Below are 21,903 nucleotides of genomic sequence, written 5' to 3'. Positions count from 1 at the left end.
AAAGAAACAAGAGTCAGATACACAGCAGTGGCTGACCAAAGATGCCATGGCTAGGAAGGGTGAAAACAGAGTTTGAAGCCAGGCCCCTGACCGTATTGCCACTTCCCATTCAGCAGCAGGATGTGGCTCCAGGTCCCATGTCCCAGGTAGGTTACATCTGTGCTGGAATGAGAGGGTATTTACGGATCCCCACACCCCAGAACTCTCAGGTATCCCTGTGGTTCGCCTGCTTATTCATTTCTTATCTGGATCTCGTCCCCTCTGTCAGCTCCCTCTGCCCCAGGTCTCTGATCCCCACCTGAGGTCATGGCCCTGGGAGCAGCAGCACCACGTGCCTTCTTGCCACCAGGTGCTCCCTTTGAGGAATACCCAGATCCCACCCTCTCTGGATCCTTCTCCTCTGGGTCCTACGTCTTTCAACTGAATCCCTGGGGGAAAGTGTCCCCAGAGTTGGGAAGTCTCTGGGGAAGCTGGATGCTGGGCAGGGTGTGGCTAGTGGAGGAGGACCTCTTGAGGAGACTGGACTGAAGGGCCCTGAGCCAAGAAGCGGTCCCACAAGTCTGGGAGAAAAGAGGTGTGAGGAGCAGAAGGGGCCAATAAGGGTGACGGTCCCCATCCTGCCCCACACTTGGGCATTTCCCCCTTACCCTTCAGGTCTCCATTTCAGTGTGCTTGGTCCAGAAAGTTCTCCCTCACCCCTAGGGGCAGGTGGGCCACATGCTCCATTCTCTCCCTCCCCTACTTTTGTCCTGGGCCAGGTGAGCAGAAGGGCAGAGGAGACAGGGGATGCAGGTGACAGTGCTCCTCAGCCCCTAGGACTGTCTAGGATTGAAGGTGGCAGGAAGCGCTACAGACTTTGAGGCCACAGTCTAGCCCTTGAATGCCTTGCCCTTGGGTCAGACACACTCTGGGATGAGTTTGTGCCACCTGAGGCAACACACCCACCAACACTACCAGGGAGGGTAAGAGAAAAATGGCAGACAGAGAGTGGCACCAGGGAAGCCAGTGGAGGTCAACAAATAGGTTTTCCGAACTTCCAGTGGGGATGTGGGCAGGTACCACAGGGAAACAGTCAAGAGTCTCAATGCCAGAAGGCGAAAGTCACTTGACACCAATGAGAGCCTCATCTGTTTGGGAGAGGCCAACCTTGGAGACGTCCCTTGCCCTTCTCCCTGGCTTCCCCTGGCCCAGTTCCCCCCCTAGTAGAAGGGAAGTAATGTGTTCCTTAGTCTGGAGTCTGCAGCTTGCCTTCTGTGCCCAACTTCTGCCGCTGACTTGCTGTAGGGACTGGGAGGCATCATGCTCTTACCTCTGCCTTCACGAGGAGGTAATTTCTTGCTTCTTGCTAGAGATTTTGGGACAAAGATGTCTGTCACTTCTAAGTTAGCACTCTTCGGAGAGCAGTCTAGAAAGTGGGCGCCATTTCTCTCCCCATTAGACTGGGGGTTCCCTACAAGCAAGGGATGATGTGTCTCCCCTCTAAACAGGGACGCCCAAAGGCAGTTGATATTTCCCTATCTTCCCCCTTGGTGCCTGGCCCCCAGGCCTGTAAACAGTGATTCTCAAAGCAAAAACACAAGCAAAAACTATGAGGTAGCCTCATAGGACGAGGGGTCCCGGGGCATGGCCAGGGGCTGCCAGGCCCCCTCTGCACAATCTGGCCTCCTGTCTCGGCGGGTGCGGTTACTGCTCCAGTGACAGCTCTTTAGAATCCATTCAGAGCTTTGGCCCTGCTGTAATCTCTGGGTGATGAATATTTCCCCTAATGAACGGATGGGAATTGGATTAGGCTGGAATGCCCGTGTGCTTAGACTCCAGCTGATTAAACCCCCATCTGTGCAAGTACTGCCTGTGAACAGCTCGTTACATATAATTTTTTGAAGGAGGGTAAAAATGATGTTGGTATTTGGGTTTTGCAAAGGAGGTGAGGGAAAGTAGAAGCAAAATGTCTGTCCAGAATTTGGTAGGGTTTAGTTGCTTTAAGTCTGACCAGGCCGGCGCTCCCCACACTAGGGCACCCCCACTTTCCTCCACTCAGGCCAAGGGTCCCCAGGGCTCGGATGCCTGCACTCTTAACCAGGAGCCCTACCCAGGGTTCTCTGGGCCCACACCTATCTGTCCCCTGCAAGGAGCATTGACTGGACAGGGGGTTGCTTTGAAAAAGGCAGGAGAGGGAGATGGGGCAAGAGTGGGAGGGGTCAGATCTGTGCATTCAGTTCTCACCAGATGAGCTCCAGAGCTTTGTTCCTACTCTAAAAATCCTTCAGTCCCTTTCAAAGGATATTGTAGGGAGTTGGGAGGACCATCCAAGACAGGGACTCTGGGATATTCCTGGGACCTTTGTCAGTCAGGACCAAGGATAGCACCTATGCCAAGGATCTCCAAACTTCCAGGCCCCTCCACCCATCCCTCTTTCTTCCCTACTGAACATGTTTCTCTACTCTTTAACACTCCTTCCTTTTCCTCCTCCTGCCCTTCCTTTTAACCCTCCCTCTCTCCCTCCTTCTCCTCTCTCTCCTCGATCCTTCTCCTTCTGAATCCCAGGGACAGAGCTTGGCCCTGGTTCTTCACCACATACTTCATCCCAGGAATTCCTCAAGAAAAGTTATTTGAGTACCTCAAGAAGCCTGTCTTATGTAACCTCTGTTAAAAAGCCTTATCCCCAGGATTGTTGCTCACCCACAGCATACAAGAACACACACACACACACACAGACACACACGCACACGCACACACACACACGCTGAAACACGGTATCTAGCAGGAAGGAAGGTCAGAGTGATTGTGTTTCAGACTGGCTGGCCAGCTCTCCCCATCTCCAGTGGGGTCAGGGATCGGCCCATCTGCCTGAAGGACTCCCAACATAACTACCAACTCTAACTCCACAGCCCTCCCTCATCTCTCCTTCCCTCTCCTCCCACCCTTTCCCGCCTCCTCCCTTCCCTTTCATGCCTCTCCTCTGCGTCTCTTTGAAAAGTGGCAGCAGCTGCTAGAGAAGGCATACCCTTCAATGAACATCAGCAATTGTAGTGACTGAGTGTCCCAGCCTTCTTTCCTGGTTAATCTAACTTGGGAAGAGTTGAGGTGCGCTCTGGCTTTGCTGCCCATGAAAGGCAGAGAATAAATAACAAGCCAGAGGCATAAACAGATGTGCAGATATATGCAGCTGGCGCTTTCCTGCCAAATTACCATGGACGGAACACTGGCGGGGGGCCAGGATGCCTCCCCCTTTGTTTGGAATTTGGCCACCAGGATCTATCCAGGCTCACCATCCATTTGGCAACATCTGAGTGAAGGGAGGGGACGCCGGGGAAGGGAGTGGAAAGGCTGCAGGTGCCCTTAGATTTGGTGAAGAGGTCTGGAGGCTTATCATAAAGACTCAGGTGGGTGGGGGTTAACGTGGTGGGGGAGGAAGAGGGAGTTCTGACTAAGGTTCCCTTAGTTTCCCTAGAATAGTTCCCCCAGGCTGTGGCTTGAAGCATTTGAAGGCTGACTCTAACAATACCGCATATGCATACAACGGGCTCTATGTTGCCACCCTTACTCTTACCCAAGGATTGGGTGTTCCTGTGATCCTTGATCCTGTAGAATGCTGCTCCCAGTTGGCCTGGAGTGCAGCAGGCAGGCAGCAGCTGGATGAGAGCCAACCAGAAATGGCCAAACATGAAAAGAGGTCCCTGAGGACTCCAGCCCTGGAACCAGAAATGGAGGAAAACTGGCTGGAATTTTGTGAAACCAGGGGAAAAAGCAGGTGAGCGGTGGGGAGAAAACGTGAGCTGGGGGGGTTGTTGCCCAAGGAGACCTCTCTCTATGGACACCCCCAGATCTGAATTCAGAGAGACACCAAGCCACTTGCCAGGATTCATTCAGACCACATGAAATCTTTTCTCTTCATCAATTATTAATTTGTCTTCCTCTTGCCAGGCCATCTCATGCAGATCTAGGGGGCATGGAACAATTTTTCCAGTGCCTGATTACTAGCCCTTCTCCAGATAATGCGATACAGATTCCTGACCTGTCGGATGGGTGTATGTTCTCTGGACAGCTATGGCATAAGATGGGTCTAGAGTGGACTCCGTCTTGTAGGCAATGGGAAGCAGGAGAGTAGTAAGATAAAAGTCATGGCCTAAATAGACAAGACTGGTGGTGAGGTCTAAGGATGAGTTGAACAGAGGAGAAATACAGAGCAGGGAGGCTAGTTTAAGAGCCTGTCATCACCGAAGGCTAACGATGTGGGTGGGACTTACTGATGGGTTGAACAGGAATCAGAGATGAGGAGGAATAGCGTGACCATATAATTTATGGTCCAATCCAGAATGGTTTTGAGGATGAAAAGAGTACTATCGGTCATTTTACCAAGACAGTAGACACACACTGAACAATCCTGGGCAAATCTGGACACGCAGACACCTTGGTCAAAGATGACCCAAGGTGTGGCACGTGGGCGACAAGATCTATAGGGTGATGCTGACCAACGTAGTCTGGGAGGCAGAGTAGCAGGATGGAAGGGAGGGAATAATGAGCTTGGAACAGGACTTACTGAGTTTGAAGTGTTGGAGACATTTACCTGGAAATAACCAGATCACCATCTTGGAAGCATCCACGGGCACTTGCTTGGAAATGTCGGTTTCAGGCTTAAAGGAAAAATCCCAGTTAGATATACAGCGAGTGTCTTTGGGCCCAGTGATGCCGTTTTTAGAAATCTGAATCTCATAAATACTCATTCCTTTTAAAACAATTTTTAATGTTTATTTATTTTTGAGAAAGAGACAGAGCATGAGCAGGGGAGGGACAGAGAGAGAGGGAGACACAGAATCCGAAGCGGGCTCCAGGCTCTGAGCTGTCAGCACAGAGCCCAACGTGGGGCTCGAACCCAAGAACCGTGAGATCATGACCTGAGCCAAAGTCAGACGCTTAACCAACTGAGCCACCCGGGCGCCCCAGAATCACTCATTCTTGTACAAAATGACATACATTTAAGAAGGCTTACCGTGGCATTGTTTGTAAAAGAACGACTTGGGAATAACAAAAAGGCCCACCAATAAGGAATTGGTGAAATCTCTTATGGAGTGCCGTGTGAAACATCTGTATGTGTTGAGGTGTATCCTTATGTGTTGGCCTGGAAAATATCTCTGATAGTTTTTAAGTGAAAAGAACAAATAATAAGATAGTAGTATGGCATGATAAATCTATATAGTAATTGTTTTTCAATCTAATTTGTTTTAATTTTTTTTTCAACGTTTTTTATTTATTTTTGGGACAGAGAGAGACAGAGCATGAACGGGGGAGGGGCAGAGAGAGAGGGAGACGCAGAATCGGAAACAGGCTCCAGGCTCCGAGCCATCAGCCCAGAGCCGGACGCGGGGCTCGAACTCACGGACCGCGAGATCGTGACCTGGCTGAAGTCGGACGCTTAACCGACTGCGCCACCCAGGCGCCCCTCAATCTAATTTGTGTGCGCGTCTGTCCCACTGTACATGTATGGTAGATATGTAAAAGATCTAGAAGAATACACACCAAATTGTTCAGAGCAGTCACTTACAGAGAAGAGAATAAGATTAGCGGGAAAGAGGAAAGAGGGGCTTTTCCTTCTTACTCTACGCACTTCTGGATCGTTTGAAATTCCTCTAATCCTATATTCATGTACTAGATTGTAAAAATAAAAACGATTAAAAGGATTCCTAGAGACAGACGCAGAGTCTGTCACCTTAGGAAGGTGATGGATGGGTGACATGATGGGGGAAGCTCTGGGGGTGACAGTCAGGACTGGGGCCAGAACATGAGGTTTATACCAACTGAAGAGGCCCTAGGAGAAAGGAGGCAGGGCCAGAGAAGAAGCCCCAGAGTGCGCCTGAAGAAAGTGGGACTCATTTCTGACCCCCCCCCCCCCCAGGGCTGAGAGAGAGAGACTCTCCGCTCCACAAATGAGGCTGCCTGAAACCACTCCCTCCAACTCCAAGCCTCCCCTTCAGCAGGACCGAGTTTAAACAAGAAGCCAGTTTTTTTCCAGGGCCCCTGACGGGTCCTAGGTGGCCTACTGCTGTCCCAGGCCCCATGCTGTTAGAGCAAAAACCCCTTCTTCCTTAAGTACCGTGCTTGCCTAGAAGACCAGCTCAGTCCAAGGCACCACACTGCCCTGGGTCACTCAGCGCCCCGCCACCCCCCGCCCTAGGCAGTCCTGACTTCTGCTTCTCTCCTCTCCCCTTATGCTGCCAAAATGCCCAGCACTTCTCCAGGTGAAGAAAATAAGAGCCCGAAATTAATTCCCTTCTGGAGCAGAGCTGTGCGCTTGGGGGGTGGGGAGTGAAATCCAGGGGACCGACGGCAGCAGTGACTCACAGGGGCTCCTCCCCTGGGGAGATGGAACTGACAGACCAGGGTGTGGGATGCTTCGAGGTGATTTCCTGACAAGGCTGTCAGCGCGTTTCACTCCTCACTCTCCGCGTGAGTCCCCTGCAGCTGAGCTGCGCCTTCTCTTTCTCTCTCTTCACCTTTCCTGGCCCTCTTCCGTTCCCAATGCTCCCTCTCCCCATTTGGCAAGTCCTTACCAGTGCTAACTTTGTGCCTTGGTGCCCCGCTACCCAGCTCTGCTAGGCTTTTCTTCTTTTTTTCTGTTAACAGAAATACACAGAGTCAGCTTTTCTGTTGGGGTGCCCTGGCCCCAGGCTCCTTCCCAACCACAGCAAATTTTATGGATGATTGGGAGTCCAGGGATGCACAGTACATGGGGCAAGGAGGCTGTGTGTGTGTGTGTGTGTGTGTGTGTGTGTGTGTGTGTGTGTGAGGGGGTGGGGAGGGGAAGAGGGAGAGAGAGCAGAAAGCGAGCCTCTTTGGAGTTGCATCTGTGCTGCTCAGGCGGGAGGCTTCAGAGCACAGCACGAGTAAGGGGAGGGGGACACGGCTGAGGCTGTCAATGCTCCTCAGGTCTTAGAAGATCATAGGACACCAGTAGCAGCGGTATCTCTAGTTTGTCGCATCAGCCCTCCCCGCTCCCCTCCCCCTTTACAAATGAGAAAGCTGAGGTCCAGAGAGGTTAAATGACTTCTCTTCATTCCCGCAGCTAGCTAAAACTGGTTCTGTCGGCAGAACCAGGATGAGAACCGGGGATGCTGACACGTGGACAATGAATGCCGGGTCCACAAGTCTATCAGAGACTTTGGAGGAAAGGTCCCATTTCTCAGATGCTGTCGATGACAGATTTGACTAACAACTTCTCAAAGAGATGGAAAATGCTAGAATCCCCTGGCTTTCAGGCTGCTCAGGGGACAGGCTGGGCCCTGTCTCTGTGCCCCCAGCAGCCCCAGCAGTGACAGCAACAGTTCTCTTCCCCTCTGGCTGCTTCCCAGCTCCTTCCTGGGTATACCCCGACACACAGCAGTCCGCCTGGGAATGCTCTATATCCAAGTCCATCCCCTTAGCTACAGGCAAGTCTTGTCTGACCCTGAATCCTGCCTGCTTCATCCAAGGACCTAGCCCAAGACAAATTCATCTTCTTTTCATCTAAGCTCTGATTCCAGCCACTCCCTCCCCAAAGGCTTTTTTTTTTTTTTCCTTTTTCAAAGTGTCCTCTGTCTCCCACCCCAAACCCGGAGAGCTTTTAATCCAGGGTCCCTTGGCATTGGAGTCACTTGCCTCCCCAGAAATAACATATGACCCCTCCCCCTTCACTGACTGAAAGAAAAATTAATCCTTAACACAGGCTCCAGTCATTTGTCCTAAATGGGAGATACCGGCATGGCATCCCCACGGAGGCTACATGGTCCAAAGCCCTCTCCTCTTCCTCCAGGTCCCCGTGCTAAGCTAGTATGCGGACAACCTCCCCCCTACCCCACTGTTCCCCAGATCCGCCCCCAGGACTTCCAGAGGGGCCCGAACTCCGGGATGTGAGGGGAAGCGGTGAGTTCTGAGCACACAATGCTTTCTTGTACTCTCCTGGCCTCTCGAAACTGCCCGCCATTCCCCAGGAAGAGAGAGTGGAAAGAGCGCTTGGACAGGAGGTTGGCAGGGCAATAAAAATGTCAGGGCCTTTCCTCTCCGCTCCCTTCCTCCCAATCGTCTCCGGCTCTCTCCTTCGCCCCTCTCCATCTCCTCCCTTCCCTCCCTCCTTCTCTCCCGCAGACCCTGCTGCAGCCGGGCCGAGGCGGCGGTATTTGGGGTATGAGACGGGAGAGGTTAATTATTGCTCCCCCGCCCCCACGCCCCCCCCCACAAGATGTATCTGACTGTCAGAAGGGGTGACAGATGAAGACAAAGTACAGGTACGGCTCCCGCAAACCCAGCCCTCCATGTACCAGCCAGGGGTGGGAGTGGAGGGGGGCGCGCTACCGAAGTTTTAACCCCTCCGACGCCGCCATCCACACAGCCAGGCAGGGCGGGGCGAGTGGGGGAAGCCGGGGTTAGAACCTGGGTCCCAGCCAGCGCGGGCTGAGCCTGGGAGACCTGTTGGCCTGCTCCCGCCCTCCACCAGCGGCCAGGTGGGAGGGAGGGAGGCAGCAGCTCTGTCCCAGAGGCTGCAGAATCAAGGTCACAAGCAGGCCTCCCAAGATCGTTACAGGTGCAGAGAAAGGGACTCCTGGAGTGGCCTGGGGGATAGATAGATTTGGGGGCCCAGGAATCCCAATGAGACAGAGGTCCACTACTCCTCCACCTTCTCCACGACAATGTCCCCCCTCACCCAAATCTGTCCCCAGGCATCCTTGGCAGGGTGTGCATGGGGTGTGAGACTGAGAGTTGTGTGTTTGAACCCGGGTGTGCTTGTGATGAAGTACCTCAATAGGCTCAGAAGGACTTGAATATGGTGTGGGGTGTGGGGGGGGGGGCTGTGCACACGTAAACCACAGTGCTCGGAAGTGTCATTTGCAGGTATCCGCAAGAGGGCCTATACTGCACTCCCAGCACAATGTGTTGGGAGTGTTTGTGCCCGAGAGAGAGAGAGAGAGAGAGAGAGAGAGAGAGAGAGGGAGAGAGAGAGCGAGAGCTTTTGCCTGGAAGCATGGCTGTGGGGAAGAAGTGTGTCTTCAGGAGAGTGTAGACGTGTGCTTCCAAGAGGTGAGGTGTCTGTGTTTGGGAAGATGTGGACAAGGCATGTCGTTCTGTGGGTACACAGTGTGTGCCGATGTGAGGGCATATGTGTAGACATTGCTGTTGGTATGAACATGGGTGTGATTGTGTGTGTGTGTGTGTGTGTGTGTGCGCGTGCACACGTGCCTGCTTGCACACGTGCCGGTCCAAAGCTGCCAGCATCTTCCTCTTACTGGCATCCCTCCCTTTCCTGACTCTCCCTTCTCCGTAAGCAAACGAGGTGAAATAATTACTTTTCCATTTAAATGCCCCATATTCAAGCCAGAATGAAAACAAAGTGATTTAATAAAATTGTCTTTAAAAGGGAAAAGAGGAAAATAAACGTCTGTTCCGTTCCTCTCCCTGGTGTTCAGGGAGGCCCCAAGCCCTTCAGAGTTAATTAAAACAGGAACTAAAATCGCAGAATAGCTTACCAACCCTTTTCCCATCTCCACCTTAAAGGTAAGGCGGCCCCCAAAAGCCCTGCCTTTGGCCGGGAACTTGAGGCCCTCCTGTTCTCAGGCTCAGCTTTACCCTGAGAGGAACCCTCATCCCTGGCAGGCAGGCCATCCCTGGCCTTCCTGCAGCCCCACCTAGGGGAGGAAACTCTGCTCCTTTTCTCCTCCCAAAGAGTCATGAAAGGCCTTGTCTGCACATTTGAAAGCCTTGATGGACACTGGCCCCCATCAGGAGCTTCCGGCCCTTGCCTCCTCCCAGGACACAGCCTGCCCTAAGCCCCTCCTGCCCCTCCCCATGCGTCCCCTGAGTCCCCAGCTGCTCTGAGCTTTATCTGTCTTCACTGACCCCCTGGCCTGGTCCTCAGCTCCAGCGCGGCACAGTTCCGGCTGTTTCCGCCTGGTCTGTATCTGTTCCCCATCAGAGGCCCCATTGGAGCTCCGGCCCTTCAGCAGCCCAGATAAAAGAGATGGATGGAGGTGAGTTTGGGGGACGCCCCTCCCTGCAAGCTCAGAGCTAGAGCCCTGGGTTGTGACAGGGGCTCCCTGAGGAGGCCTGAAGGTGAGGCTAAAGACTGCCAAGTTCTCCGGAGGCCCAGTTGCTACCCATCCCCACCCTGCCTTAGCCCTTTCCCTCCTCCAAAGGCCCAATTCCTAAGGCCCCCTCCAGGCAGGCACTAAGACTGCAGTCACCCCCTCTTCTAACACACACACTTCAGCAGGAAGCTCTGTACTAGGTACCCGACCCCCATCTCCATGCAACTCATCAGCCCACAAATAGTAGTAGTAAAATTGACCATTTACTATTGTGTTCCAGACACATTACTTATAAGATCTCTAATGTCATCACAACCCCCTACGGAGCAAGTTTTATATTATTTTTCAGAGGAGGACACAGAAGAAGGGAAGCTAAGAAAATTGCCCAGGTATGCACTTGAAAAGCAGTAGAACTGACATTCAAACCCGTTCTGCAAAACCCCATGTGCCCTTGCCAGGCTATCCTTGACCTCTGAGGTCTAGTTCTACTCGCAAAGACCCATCATTGCCCTTCAGAGACCACTGGCATTGAGACTGCCCCCCCCCAACTACTACCCCCCAATTCAAACCCTTCTAACACTGATTCACATTGCAGAGGAGGGGGAGCTGGGAAACCAGAGTTGAAACCTGGGTCTCTTGAGGGTCAGGGGAGTCCAGGAGGCCTGTGGGGCCTTCTCCAGCCCTGCTTCAGTGATCTGGGATGAGGGTGGGGTGGGAGGTAGGAAGTGTTTGTCCCTGAGTCTCAGCTCTCATCCCGGGAGACCCTCTCTCTTCTCACAAAGACTCCATCTTTTCTCCCAGGGAACTCCAGACCCCACTTCTGCACCCTCAAGGTCGTGCTGCCTCCCAAGGGGACAAGGTGAGACTTGACTGTGGGGTAACGTTTGTCACCCAAGCTGGCTTTCGTAACTGTCCACCCTGTTCAGAGAGCCTTCGGCCACTCGCTTGGCAGAGAAAATGTCAAAAATAAATTCAGGCCGGGATTTATAAATAAATAAAGCCAGCCTCTGTCTTCAGCCCCTCCCCCTGTACACACCAGGGATCTAAGATCTCAACCCTGGGAAGAAAAGAGAGACTGAAGGAAGGGAAGAGAGGCAACGAAGGGACAGAAGCCCTGGTTTTAGGGGGAAATAGTTGGGCTTGAGGTGTTGCCACAGACCAAGGGGCACCTGAAGGCTTCTGGCCTTGACTGCATCTGGAAAACATCTAGCAAAGGAGGAAAAGAAGGAAGAAATCATTCAGAAGCACCTTTCCTAATTCAGTCCCAGGAATGTGTGGGTGTACGTGGGGAGGGGGATCTGTGACCTTTCCCAGGTCCAGGCCTCACCCTTGTTTGAACCCCCTGCGCTGAGCCCAAACTGAAAGCGGTAATGGCAAAGCGGCGGGCAATGACCCAGGCAGTTGGGATGAGGCTTCATGGTCCAGTGGTGTTGGGATCCGTGCCTCACCTCGCCTACCAGTGAGTCACCTGAGCCAGGCCAAGCCCCACGGCCTCCACTCTTCTCTGCCACCAGCATATCTGGGACCCAGCTTGAGCAGAGAGAGGACTAGAGAACATTAGGGGCCCCAGAATGGAGAAGGGAGAGTGGGGAGAAATGCAGGGATGACTCCATCGGAGCTGGCCTCCAGGTTCCACCCCGAGACTGCCACCAGAGCCTCTATATCTGGACCCCTCCAACTCCATCCCTAATCCTAACCTCATTACTCCCATTGGGTCCCATCTCTATCCACCAGCCCATCCCTCCCAGAGTTCTCAAAACACCCTCCATTATCTGCAACTGACTCCCAGAGCTCTCATCACTACCTTCCAGATCAGATCCCTTCTACTCTCTACATGCCCCAACCACTGCCCTCAGAGAACACCTTCCTACCGCCACCTTCCCAGACTCCATTCCCACCCATCCCAATCTTCAAACTTTCCTCCCAAGGTGCTTTGCTTTGAGAGGTGAGAGTTGAGCTTCATTAACATCTCATTACCCAGAGTGGATTTCCATAACTGTTCACCCTTTTAGAAAGAATCTAGTCATTTACAGGGCTGAGGAAGTGACCAAAATATATCCCAGGAGGTGATGGGCCTGTGTCTCCAGCCTATTTCCCTCTGCCTTAAGCTGTCTGCACACTTAGAATAGAGTCCTAGGTGATAGGACCTGAAATTTTGAGCAAAAAAGAGTTCAATAAATCTCCAAGTCCACCCGAAGAGGGCTTAAGCTTGTCTGCCCCTCACATGTGTAGACAGAGTTACACAATCATGTGCATGTAATCCTGTAAACACACACGTATATAATTAATCTAAGTATACATACATTCACATGCACATGTTAGAACAGAATGTAAGCTCCATGAGTCAGGGACAATGTGCCTTTCTGTGACGTACCTCCAGCTCCTACAATGATGTTAGCACATAACAAGTATTTGTTGAAAGAATGGCATGTAATGGAACACATATTTGCAAATAAATGTATAATACATAATGGAACATATATTTGCAAATGTGTATACATGTATATACACAAATAACAATACATCCATCCATGTATACAATGCTTATGCACACACATACATATACGTGTCTACATGGTTATCCACATACACACATATGCTTTTAGATAATCCATATATATAACATATTGTGATGTACATACATACATGTATACACACACCTCATAAAATGCAGGTAAGCACACACACATATAACTACTATGAACATATAATAGACATTACATGTAAATATCACACACATATACACATATATGTAGGTGTAGGTACGTGTGCACGCTCACATACATAAATGAATACAAATAGAAGCACCTTTTTACTCAGAAATTTCCAGTCAATTTAACTGTCTAACCCCCCCCCCCCGCCCCCACCGGCCCAGGTCTGGCTGCCGCAACCAGAAATATCCACCAGATGGCACTCCTTTGCCACTTCCTGTACTCCCAAGTGTTGCCAGAGATGTCGCCCCTTTTGGCCAAGGCACAAAACTGGTGGAGTCGGCGTACCCCAAGAGCTTCCCCGTCACTCCCCTACCCAGCAGGGCGGTGGACATATCCTTCGTCCCCAAAGTCTGCAAACTCGTTCCCTCTCCGAAGTCGAACTCCTCCTCTGGGGCCTCCAGGCTTCTGTTGGAGGGGGGACTCCTCTTTGGGGGTCCCTCTTCTGCTCAGCCCTCAAATCCAGCCCCCTTCACCAGTGAGTCAAGGGTTGGGCCTCACCCAGACTCCCTCTGTTCAGAACAGCGTGCTCAAGGGCCTTTACTAGGAGCCTTCGTAGTAATAAGCAGATTCCCCACCACGGCGGAGGAGCGAGTCAAGGTCATCTGTACACGTGTGGCACCTCCACTCCTGTACACACAGCCCTCCGACCCCCGGCGTACCCCCGACATCGTGCCCTGGATGCCCAGCGGGAGTCAGCCAAAAGCCGAGGGAATGGCCAGGCCCTGGGACCTAGTACCCTAGGCTAGGGAGGAGCAGGTCCCGGTTAACCCCTCCTGCACCGGTCCAGTGTTGACTCCGATCTCTGGCTTAGAGTCGGAAGGAAGTACATTCGCTCATCTTAACCAAACCACTTCAAATCCCGGAGGTGAGGGAAGTGGGGTGCAACAGAGGTCCTCCCGCCACTTCGAGTCAGCTCTCACGGAACCTCACATTTCGGGGGTGAGCAACCTCGAACAGAAAACGCAGGGAAGGCTTGGAAACCCGTTGGGAGGCGAGGCCGGGGTTCTGGCAGCGGCTCTGCTTCCCCCTCCTCTTCCCCTCTCTTCCCCCGGGAGCGGCGGGAAATTATTTATTAAAACGCCGCCCGCGCTCTCATTTATTTGCGGTGAATAATCCTCGGCATCGCAGCGCGTTTATTAAACCTTTCCCGTCCCCGCATTACTTTAATAATAAATCGCGTGTCACTTTCCAGCGACGTTATTAAAGCCCGTCCGCGGAGCAGAGGAGGGGAGGGGGTGGGAGTGGGGAGGGGGGTAGAGCAGCAGGGATTCCTTCTATTCCAGGCTGCGGGGCCTAAACCAGCAGGGTTGCGGAGGGGGGAAACTGAGGCTGTAAGGAGGCTGCACGTGAATACTCTACAAAGTCTGCATGAGCAAACAAGGAGTGCGGATTCCGGGGGTGCGTGTGACCCCGGTTGGGTCGGGTGGAGCCTCTGCTCTGCAGGTGGGCGCGGTAGGATCGATGGGCCCGCCAGGGGGCGCCTTCGAGCACAGCCGCACCGGAGTCCCCTTCGAAGAACTAGCCTGGGAAGGATTCCCAGGCTTCCACAGAACCCTGACCACGTCCCCTCTTTCAATCCGGAGCACACCACCTTCTGTTCCGGACGCCAGACAACACGACCCCTCTATCCCTGGCACACTGCTCACGTCCCTACTCCTGCTTCCACGGTCGCCTTGGAATTCGCCTCAAGTATCCAACCCCCTCGTGCCGTGGAACGCAGTTTCTGGGGCCGCCGGGCTCTAGACGGGACTAGGCCATGAGAGCTGTCCTCTGGCTTAGCCTCTGGAGGAGCCCTGCGGTTCCGCGGGAGGCACCGCCAAGCCCTCGCATTGGGATTCCTGACCACGCCCCTCCCAAGAGCCCGGGCTCCCTGCTTCGGGCCCCAAAGGACAAGCTCAGACATTGAGCCAACTGCAATCTCTCCGGTGGTGGCGCCAGGCTCTAGGCGGAGCCCAGGCGCGCAGGAGACTGTCGCCATCCATACACAGGGTCTAGGCCTCCCGAACTTAAGTTTTCATTTTCTGCTTCAATCACTCAATAAACACTGTGCCTCACCAGTGCCCCTTGGCTAAGTAAGGAGAGTGTGAAGAGAGATGTGGGGAGGGAAAAAAACGTGGCTCTGTGAAGGACCCTCAGCCAGACAGGACAGGTCACAGTTGGTAGATGAGGAAACAGGCTTACCTGACTTCTGTCTGGTTTCAACAAGGAAATGGGTGGGTTCCTAGGGGAATCCCAGGGCTTGGCCCATACTGGTGGCCAAGCATCTCCCCTCCCTCATCCAGCTTGTGCTTTTACACTGGGGCCCTACCCACATAGACCTGGTTCGCCACTCTGCCTAGGGAGGGGACCAGAGTGGGCTGAACAGAGGGGGCAGGCACTCTAACTCTAGTCCAGCACAAATGGAGACCAGACTGGGAAGATACCCTCCCTCCAACCAGATGGCTTCAGCCTTCCTCCCTAGAGGGCAAGGGAGGCCCCAGCTCAAGCTTCCCCTCCGTACATCTGGCAGGCGTGTGCTTAGGGAGTGGGACCCACAGCTTTTGGATGCCTCCCCAAGGAAATGTGGTCTTCATGTGCACATCTGCATGAACCATCTGTGCATCCGTGTGACTCAGTTTGTTCATAAATCCTTTATTGCGTGCCTACTGTGCCTAGTCCTGTGCTAGGCATTGTCCAATACAGAGTGCTATAAGATATGGTGCTGGCCTTGTGGGGTTTCCAGAATGACAGACGCCGGTCATGACCAAATGCCCATTTTACTGCCCTGGACTAAACCATGCTCCATTATGCTTTTCTAGACAACAGATGGCCAACAGCAAAGAGGACTACAGTTAGTAAGTGCAACTGGGACTTAGGTGAGGGGGGAAATTTCTAGAAGGTGAGTTTTGAGGATGGGTAAACTGAGGCTAGGCAAAGGTTAGGGACTAGAAAAATAACAGCCGGAGCTGGGTAGTTAGAAAGACTGGCTGAGCAGGGCTGGAAGGAGGGCTCTCAGAAAGAAATGGAGGACCTTGGTTGCCTCCTTGTGCCCACTCTTCACGCGCCCCCACACCCCCACCCAGCCTAGGGACCAGCAGGCAGCTGCTGTCTTCTGCCTGGTTGGTCCCCGCTGGAGACTGTCCTGGCCAGGGCACTTAGCCTCCATGGGCCTCTTAGCATCCCACCACCCCTAGTCTCTGCCTCTCTCCTTATCCTCCAACTTTGTCTTCCTACTTACCACTACCACGTCTCCCCTATTAAGGGCATTAAAGTGATTCAAGGCCCCCGCTCCCCCTTTCAGGTCTTTTCAAGAGCAGGGATGAATACTGTCCCCACTCACCCACCCCCATAGGCCAGAGAGCTCCGGACCTAGTAGTAATCCTCGCCCTCTTCACTCTCAGCCTCCTCCTCAGGAACCAGATGTAGGGATGGCAGCTGGGGGATGCCTGTAGAGTTCAGCTGGTCTGCAAACACATGTGGGCAAAGGAGAGAGAACAGGAAAGAGGGGCCGTCGGTACCCACGTGTCCCAGACTGTGAGAAAGTCATACTTGCATGTGCACCCATATGCGCGCGCACACACGCGCGCGCGCGCACGTGTGAGGTCCTGAATCCACCACCAGTCCCCCCAGTCCCCGGAGCCCAGGGCTCCCCCTTACCCGGCGTGAGCACTGTCAGGCTAGCTGGGGCCTCAACCTGGCCGAGAGCATTGCGGGCCAGGCAGCGGTAGATACCCTCATCGCTGGGACGCACAGCTTGGATCTGCAGCCAGCCTGTCACTTCAAACCTCTGGGGTCCACCCCTGAACTGGAGCCAGAGAAAGGGTCAGCAAGATCCTTCTAGGGGGACCCTGGGCTGCCCAAGGGAGGCCTCTGCTCCCTATCCTACCTGCACTGAGATGTGGGGATCATCCCCTGGCAGCTGAATGTCCAAGCCGTCCTTCCTCCACTCGATGGATGCCATGGGGTAGGCAAACACCTCACAGCCAAAGATCACATCCTGTCCCGTCACGTTCCAAATGTCATATGGGTGCAACACGATCTGGGGCTCTAGGGGTGGAGGCGGAAGGCCTGAGAACAGGGTGGCACATCTCGCCCAGCAAGAAGCCCATGTATGAACCCTCATGGATGTGTTTGCGGGGAGACACAACAGACGCTCAGGTAGATACACATCCATTCCATAAGCAAGACATGACATGTACACACAGGTACATACAAATGTAGGTGCGGGTACACACAGGTACAAACCCAGAAGTGGCGAGGCACATGCAACAGGATGCACGAACGAGCACACAGGTCCACACCTCAGCTTGGCAGCCACACTCTGTCCCTGATTGCTCCCCTGTCCTCATTCCACCCTCTAGGCCCCTGTCCTGCTATACTTGTAACTGACACCTCCCCCTACCCTCCCCCTTTCCTAACCAGTCCAGTTGCCAAAGACCAGAAGAGCGGCCCTCCCCCTACCCCCCACTCTGGGACCAGGGAAGGGGGCGAGAGAGGGGGGGATTCCCACGTGGGAAAGGCAGAGAACCTGAAACCAGATCTGGGCAGCAGGCAGAAAGCCTGAAGTTGCGGGGTAAAGTGTTGGGACCCTGCCGGTGTTTGTTTTCCAAGCAGCCACGGCCAGGCCAGATCCCCCAAAGGGACTCAGGAAGCGAAAGTTACTAAAGCTGCCAAAGGAAACCTGAGGCTTGAATGGCCCTCAGCACCACCACCACCCCCACCCGGGGATCGGAGGGAGGAGCTGGAAGAGCCCCCTCCTTCACTACTCCCGAGGCCCAGAAGAAAGAGAAGGGAGGCGGGAGACTGGGCTAACAGCTTGCTCTGCGAATCCGAATCCGCCCAAGTGAAACCTGATTTCATCTCACTGGAACCCAAATCACGTTGCCTGGGCTCCAGCGGTCTGGGCAAAACCTGGGAGTCTCTTCACTCTCTCCCTTTTGGGAGACCAATCATTGGCTCTGTGCCTGCTCCCTCAGAGGGGTCCGTCCGGCCGGCCGGGTCTGGAGCTTTCACGCGCCTCAGGGCACACAGCTTGCTGACAAAGCTCGGACCGCACCTTAGGGCAGCGGTCTCTGCGGACCAGCAGCGAGCGCGGGCTCTTATACTGAAGTCGAGCACTCCCCTGCCTCATCTTTTTCGCTCCGCTGGCCAAAGACCAATTCAGTCGGAGGTCGGGGATCAGGGCCTCGAGCGCCAGGGGTAGGGACCCCGGGCCGTGCGTACCCGATTCGCAGGGCCCCGGGTGCGCCACAGTGAGGTTGGCGTCGGGCCGAGCGCGGGCCGCCTCCTGCAGCCGGCAGATCTGAGCGTAGGTGCGGCCGTCGGATCCGCAGAGCGGGCGCTGCGAGCGGCAGGCGCACAGCGGCTCCGGCACCTCCCCGCGGCTCAGGTCGCCGCCTGCGTCCAACCGGCACTCAAGCTGCTCGCCGCAGCGCCCGTAGAAGTGGGCGCTGGGGTCCAGGTCGCAGAGCTGGCCCTCGAGGTTGGCGCATTCCCAGCAGCAGCCGCACGCGTCGCGCACCCGGCCGGCCAGGCAGCCCCGTGGCGCGGCGCACTCTTCTGGCCGGCAGGGAGCGCAGCCCTCGCCCTCCGCCAGGAGCCGCAGCCAGCCGCGCCGCAGGTAATCGGGGCCTGGGGACGGTCGCGCGCCTGTCGGGGGCGGCGTCCGCACCACCAGCAGTAGCAGTAGCGAGGGCAGCGCCAGGGCAGCTGCCGGCGGCCGTGGCATGGTTAGCTGGAAGCCCTGCGAGCGCTCTGGGCATCAGCGCGTTCGTGGCACCCTGCCAGGGAGGGAAGCCAGGTCAGGAGGTCAGAAGCAACCTCACTGTTACTTGTACCAAAGTTTGACCCAAGCACTGCCCCCTTCCCTGCTGCCTTGGAGTCAAGGAGACCCTCAACACAGAAGCATAGTGACTCTCTAGGAGTCATCCAGTTATTGATCGGACCGGGTTTCTGGGGTTGGGGACAGATGAGAGGACAGGATGGTAAAACTCAGGCGCCAGCATACACGCGCTCGCGCGCGCGCGCGCACACACACACACACACACACACACACACACACCCAGCAGCAGCCCCACAGACCATCCAACTCTGAAGCTTCCTGTCCTAGAGGTAGATGGGAATGGATGGCCCCAGAGCTAAGGAGTTGTTAACAAGGGAGGAAACGCGGAAAGAGTAGATGCCCTGGGGCCCAGAGTGCTCACCTACTGTCTAGGACTAAGCCCTTCAGAGCAGCCGTGATTCCGGTCCGAAAAAGCAGGCAGTGGAAAGAAAGCAGAGGCCAACAAAAGGCTGGGCCTGCCAGCCCCCTCTGCTCCGGCTTGAGGATCTCTGAGAGAGCCCAAGGGCTTGGACTCGGAGAGCAACTCCTCCGCCCCCTCTCCCCGCCTCTCGACGTCGCACACAACCCCCTCCCTTCAGTTTTGAAGCTGCCAATTTTATGCAGCCGCACAGGACCCTCCTGGGCCACTTCCCCTAGCTGGGCCAAAGTCACAGTGAGAAGTGAGGAGTCGTAACCGGACACCGAAGCTGGGAGAAGACAGGGGGCAGGATAGGGTGGGGGGTTGGGAGTAGGGGCTATGAGGGTGGCTGGGAAGCTCGAAAGAGCCGAGTGAAGGTCTAAGTCTTGTCCCATCCTACTCTACAGTCCCTGGGGTCTGCTAGAGCAGCTGCGTAACGCAGAGGCCGTAGGAGCTCTGGTGCCTTGGCTCCTGGAGGGCAGAGCCAACCAATGTAGTCTCCCCGCAGCCCAGGGCTGGCTTCCCAGGGACTACTGCAGTCTCGTCCACCCAGCTTCCCCACTAAGGCGCCGGTCAGAGATTCGGTGCTTACATCTGCCTCACCACATATGGCCTCGTCCTCCCTCCCCATATCCGGCAGGTGCCTCAGCCCACGGATGAGCCTGGAGATTAGAGGTCCCAGCCGACTAGCAGCCGCAGGGAGAGGTGGGCGGGGCGCCTCCCCCGGGGACCTCGCTCCGGGTCGGGATTATAGGTTATAGTTAGTTCCAAGGCCGGCAGGGCCGGAGGCATTTGGTTTCGCGGCCGCCACCAGCGCCACCGTGGCACTGTGGGCTGGGGGCGGGGAGGAGAGCGTTCCTGGAGGCCCGCCCGCCTTACAGGGGGTCGGCCAGGCCCCGCCCTAGCCTGCCCCTAGCGGCTTACAGAAGCCGCGCAGCAGTTCAGTGTGTAGGGGGCGAAAACTGCGCTTTGCAGCGGGGGAGGTGACAGTATTTAGTCAGTCTCGGGCCAGAAGGACCTGGCCCCCAGCCTAGCGGCCTCCGAGGCCTCCTGACTAACCTCGAAGTTCAGGGCTGGCGGCAGCCTGCCGACCGCCCAGGGGGATCCGCTCCGCATGCGTACTGGAGGCCTGGAGAGTCCAACTCCCTGATGCGGTCCAGGACTGTTAGTCCGGACCTCAACTTGGACAAGCCCTTCCACTTAGGGGTTCCCTAGCCGCGGGCACGTCACTCCTGGCCAGAGGAGGCTCTGATGAGGTGGGCGAAAACAGATACACAGTCACCGCGGTCCCCCAAACTCCGGAGGGACAGGGAGCAAACTTCGCGCGAGATCTCACAACTATCGCGAGAACCTGAACAGGAAGCCTAGGAATTCGGAGCAGGAAAGGCCCGCGGGTTTTAAACCGGAAAAAGAATGGGCGGGGCCGGCGATGGCAGATATTTGTGGGTAATCCCCAGTCTTTTGCCCTGGGGTCAACTGAAATGTTGACCTGGGGCAGATGTGAACTGTAAGAAAACTGCAGGAAGTCCTGAGAAAAACAGGAGAGTGGGTCGGAAGGGACTTGAAGTTGCGGAACTGACTAATGGAGCCACTCAGGGAAGTCTGACTCTGAATTACAAAATGCCTTGAGGGTGATCACTCCCAGTATACAGAGGGGAAGCAGTCGGGGATCTCAAAATGAATTGTTACCGGCTTCTAAGACTTGGAGCCAGTATTTAAACAGCAAACTCCCCAGACCTACAAACCCTTCACTTACCCCACTTTACTGTAGCCGGTTGTTTGCTTTCAGTATTTGCTATGCTCTAAGCGTTTGACATTAGGAATCGTGTCTGACTCTTCACTGTATCTTGTGCACCTAGCCCTGCGCCTAGCAGCACAGTAAATTCTTGGTAAATATTTGGGGATTAAATGTGAAAGACTTTTTGTGTGTGAAAGTCAAGTTTAATTTAGACTTTCGGAGTCGCTGAAGGCTGGATAGACGGGGAACGAGCGCCCTCTGGTGGGCATGCGGTTGGCGATGAGAACAAGACCGTGCATACAGTAGGCACCAAAGATGTTGACGGTACAGATCTGCTTTTATTAAGTAAAGATGTGTTCCTGGAAAAACACCACATATTGTAAAACAAATATTTTTAGAAGGGATTTTTTTGCAAAAGACAATTTGAAAGTCTAGCTATGTTCCCAGAGCCTCATCATCTGACACTAATCCAATTCAGACTGCAAAACACATTCGATAACATCTATTCCCATTCAGTGTCCTGAAGAATACATAGTACTGCCTCTTTCTCTTCCCCACCCTTGACTGTAGACGCTTGTACTGAGAGGAGGAGGCATAGAATGTAGTTTGCTTTCCACCATGATTCATAGCCTGGAGTTCACAGGCTATCGTATCTTCACTTTCAGCCACTGACCCATGAAATAGTTGTTAGATATAATGATAGAATGAAATGGGTCTTATACAGATGAACAGCAGAAGAAACAAGGGTAAAAAATCAGTGTGTAACCGGGTAAGAAATTACTTAGGAGGGATCACACCTTCCAACCTGACACCAGCCTCTTTTGACATGGCTGGTGAAAATAGGGGGGTTGCCACTTTGATGAAGAGGCAGAAGTGAAACAAATGGTCCAAACTGACCCATGAGAGACAGATACGGAGGAATTGTGTTTTCTGAGAACATTAGAACCAGTTAAGTCAAAGAAGGCTCAACAGATAATTAAGATGGAATACCTTGTAGATACCAATGATGACAAATAGGTGAACTTAGTCAAAATATGTGTAGGAAAACAAGGTTAAGTGAAAAGGAGAAGGATCTGGATACTAATCATTACTGTGTAAATATTTGCCATATATATCATCAGTAAACACCTTAAGACAATTCAGAACGAGGCAAGTCGTTGAGTATACAGCTCACTATTCCT

At 54.1% G+C, this 21,903-nt stretch overlaps 1 protein-coding gene across 1 annotated transcript; it reads right to left on the bottom strand.

Annotated features, from left to right (window-relative positions):
• Positions 1 to 15,377: 15,377 nt before the first annotated feature.
• Positions 15,378 to 20,306, bottom strand: KAZALD1 (Kazal type serine peptidase inhibitor domain 1). The gene is made up of 5 exons (XM_043597298.1): positions 18,949 to 20,306; positions 17,969 to 18,525; positions 16,632 to 16,792; positions 16,403 to 16,550; positions 15,378 to 16,209 (listed from the first exon to the last, which is right to left on the bottom strand). Exons 2-5 carry the CDS (start codon positions 18,471 to 18,473, stop codon positions 16,115 to 16,117), a joined length of 909 nt encoding a protein of 302 aa, XP_043453233.1. The 5' UTR covers positions 18,474 to 18,525; positions 18,949 to 20,306; the 3' UTR covers positions 15,378 to 16,114.
• Between the last annotated feature and the right edge of the window lie 1,597 nt (positions 20,307 to 21,903).

This window comes from Prionailurus bengalensis, chromosome D2 (genome assembly GCF_016509475.1).
Source record: "Prionailurus bengalensis isolate Pbe53 chromosome D2, Fcat_Pben_1.1_paternal_pri, whole genome shotgun sequence".
Classification (NCBI taxonomy): Eukaryota; Metazoa; Chordata; class Mammalia; order Carnivora; family Felidae; genus Prionailurus; species Prionailurus bengalensis.
The sequence above is the reverse complement of the archived record's forward strand: the minus strand, read 5'-3'. Positions and strand labels throughout refer to the sequence as shown.

Excerpts from the sequence above, each read along its gene's own strand:
- KAZALD1 (XM_043597298.1), bottom strand. The coding sequence starts at position 18,473 with ATGCCACGGCCGCCGGCAGCTGCCCTGGCGCTGCCCTCGCTACTGCTA. Across the intron at positions 16,551-16,631 it reads ATCCCCACATCTCAGTGCAG|TTCAGGGGTGGACCCCAGAG; the intron begins GTAGGATAGGGA and ends CTCTGGCTCCAG. Across the intron at positions 16,210-16,402 it reads CCTGACAGTGCTCACGCCGG|ACCAGCTGAACTCTACAGGC; the intron begins GTAAGGGGGAGC and ends ATGTGTTTGCAG.